The sequence below is a fragment of the Montipora capricornis genome, chromosome 4, assembly GCF_036669925.1.
Source record: "Montipora capricornis isolate CH-2021 chromosome 4, ASM3666992v2, whole genome shotgun sequence".
Lineage (NCBI taxonomy): Eukaryota > Metazoa > Cnidaria > Anthozoa > Scleractinia > Acroporidae > Montipora > Montipora capricornis.
In genome coordinates this window covers 16,219,277-16,221,776 of record NC_090886.1, presented here as the reverse complement: position 1 = coordinate 16,221,776, position 2,500 = coordinate 16,219,277, and the positions used below count along the sequence as shown (strand labels likewise).

At 41.6% G+C, this 2,500-nt stretch overlaps 1 protein-coding gene across 1 annotated transcript in view; it reads left to right on the top strand.

The window, feature by feature from the left end:
- LOC138045673 (uncharacterized) overlaps positions 1-2,500 on the top strand; it is a 23,064-nt gene that overhangs the window by 18,838 nt on the left and 1,726 nt on the right. The window contains exon 13 of the mRNA XM_068892251.1: positions 1,036-1,285. Within this exon, the coding sequence (XP_068748352.1) occupies positions 1,036-1,285 (250 nt within the window). The remainder of the gene's footprint in view (positions 1-1,035; positions 1,286-2,500) is intronic.

Sequence of the window (2,500 nt, the reverse complement as noted above, 5' to 3'; positions counted from 1 at the left end):
ATGATTCTTTTTGCTCTCTTCTGATATTTTTGGACTCCTTGACTTGAACTTATTTACAAGTCTATGCAAGCTTTAATTTTAAATTCTCGACAAACTCGTTCGGTGGGCATAGGCTGTTAGATCTGTAAAACTGGAGGAACTAGATACTGATAACTCGATGTTGTGTACAATTTGGTTTGATTTCTTGGTAAAAGTGAAGGATGCCTGGGGTCTAAAAAATCATTGAAATTATAGGATGTACAAATTGGCCAATTGAAATGCATCAATGGTAAAGGTTGTCTTAATGGTTGATACGCGCATGCGTATTAGCCAATATTGTCATGACCAGTAGTCACGTAGTTAGCAACCGAAATACCGAGAAATTTGGGGGGGAAAAAGCATCAGCGCTTATTTGTACCGCATACACCTACTTAATGCGAGTGGTACCATTGACAGACTACTGTATATATGGCATCTTGTAATATTTCCGTTCATTGCAGCAGAAAATCCTTCAGTTAGGCCAGTAAGAAATGTTGTTTTTTTCCTTTTTTATTCTATCGGGCAAATTTGACATCGCATATTTTTGAGAGGTCGCCTTAAAAAAGATCTCTCCGCAACCTTTAGAACGTGCTGGTTGGAGTCACAAAATAGCCCGCAGAAAAGAAATACATGTGTTCTTTTCTTTGCTTATTTGCTAGGTAAGCGTTATGAAGATTTTTGCCTTCGAGGTAAACTTGCATATACGGGTACAAACGTGTACTCTTTTCAGTGTTGGCTCTACGAGATCGTGAAATCATGTTTACCTAGTTCATAGCTGACTATAAAATATACTTGTGTAACCGATTTAGACTGATTTAAAGTTGCATGAATCATACAACAAGATACGAACACAGAAGTTCTTTTATTTCACGTTAAATTATAGTGAATGCTGATGAAAAATATTCCGATGAGACCTTTCAATTTTCTTTTTGATTCTGAAAATTTCCCTCATAATTGAGTTGGCATTTATGATTGCCGCAAATTCTGACCAAATACCATTGCGATTTTTCTCGACAGGTAAATACGGTGACGATTGGACTGACTCATGTGATTCAGTCAAACATCTTTGGACCGTTCTGTCCCAGTTCTCTTCAACTGAGCGCAGTCGCTTCCTTCGGTTTGTGACTGGACGCAAGAGGCCTCCTGCACCGTTTACTGTGGCCAAGGCAGGCGGAGACAAGGATGGCCTGCCACATGCTTCCACTTGTGCTAGTACCTTGTTTCTACCCGAGTACTCATCTGCGGCTGTTGCTAAGGAGAAACTGAGGTTAGCAAAGTGTTTTACTCAGGGCCGTCTATTTTGTCGTTTATAACGTGTAGCAGAGTTGTGCTATCAGCATTTATAACAACGCTCTTTTGCATGCGCCCAACTTGTAAAGCCCTTCATTCTTGAGGATAATTCTCTTCACCCTGTAGAGATGTATCGTGTTTTACTTGTACTAATGTGCCTCCAGAAGTTCATATCCCAGAAGTGTCGATCTCTCTCATTTGGCCTTGGCTCATCAGTTTTACGGTATTATCTAAATTTAGAATACAGGTCCTGCCAAATAGTGCCCAATCAGATTGGGCCTAATGACTGCAACGCTCCTGATTGGACCGCAACCAAGTAGCCGCACGATGGGTGCACGTGCGAAACCCGCTACGTTTTGTTACCGCAAAAATCTAGCCGTTCTAAAAATAGCCAATGCCTTTAAGTGCCCCTGTGATAAAAAAAAATCAGTTCCCTTTTTTCTTCAGATTTTGAAAGTATGTTTGCTTAACACGTGACTGGCAAAATTTTGAGCTTTATTTTTATCCAAAGGACGTTTACTGTGAGTGTAAGTTTTGGATTTCACGGTCCGCCATTACTCACGTTCAAAACCGACCTACTAGACCTTTTCCAGGGAAAGTGACGTCAAAGGCTCACAAGCTTAAAATTTCAGCGTGTGAGTTGAGCCTGTTATATACGCAAAACGCGAGTTTAAACCGGTCTGAAAGCCCAAAACTCCCGTGCTGCATATTAATTTTGCGGTGTACACACGCATTGCATTCCTAAACTAGTGAGACCACAGGTAGCCCAGGCTCACTGTGTGTGCCACATTGGTAAATATAGAGAACATATGAGGCGAAGTTTAGGTCTGGAAATTTGCTAGAAAATGAAAATAAAAATCGATGAAACTTACCATGTGGTGAGCTGTTGTTTTCTTTAATACGTACACGAAGTTTCGGGGAAAATGGTCCCCGTTCACCTTCCTTCATAGTATAGTGACAAGGTAGGAGACTGAAGCCAGCGTCGGGACTCCGTTCGACCCAAAACAAGCACGATTTGTTTCGCGAAAATCGAATCCAGTCGCTAAGTAAACACGCCAGGCTCGTGGAACATGAATTTCTCTAAACCATGAATCCACTGAAGCATCTCCAGGTAGCAACGCGAAGCCACCAGGGTCCGTAGAACTTGTAAGTTAACCTGCTAAAATGGCGGCCAGAAACCGTTGTCCTCGCA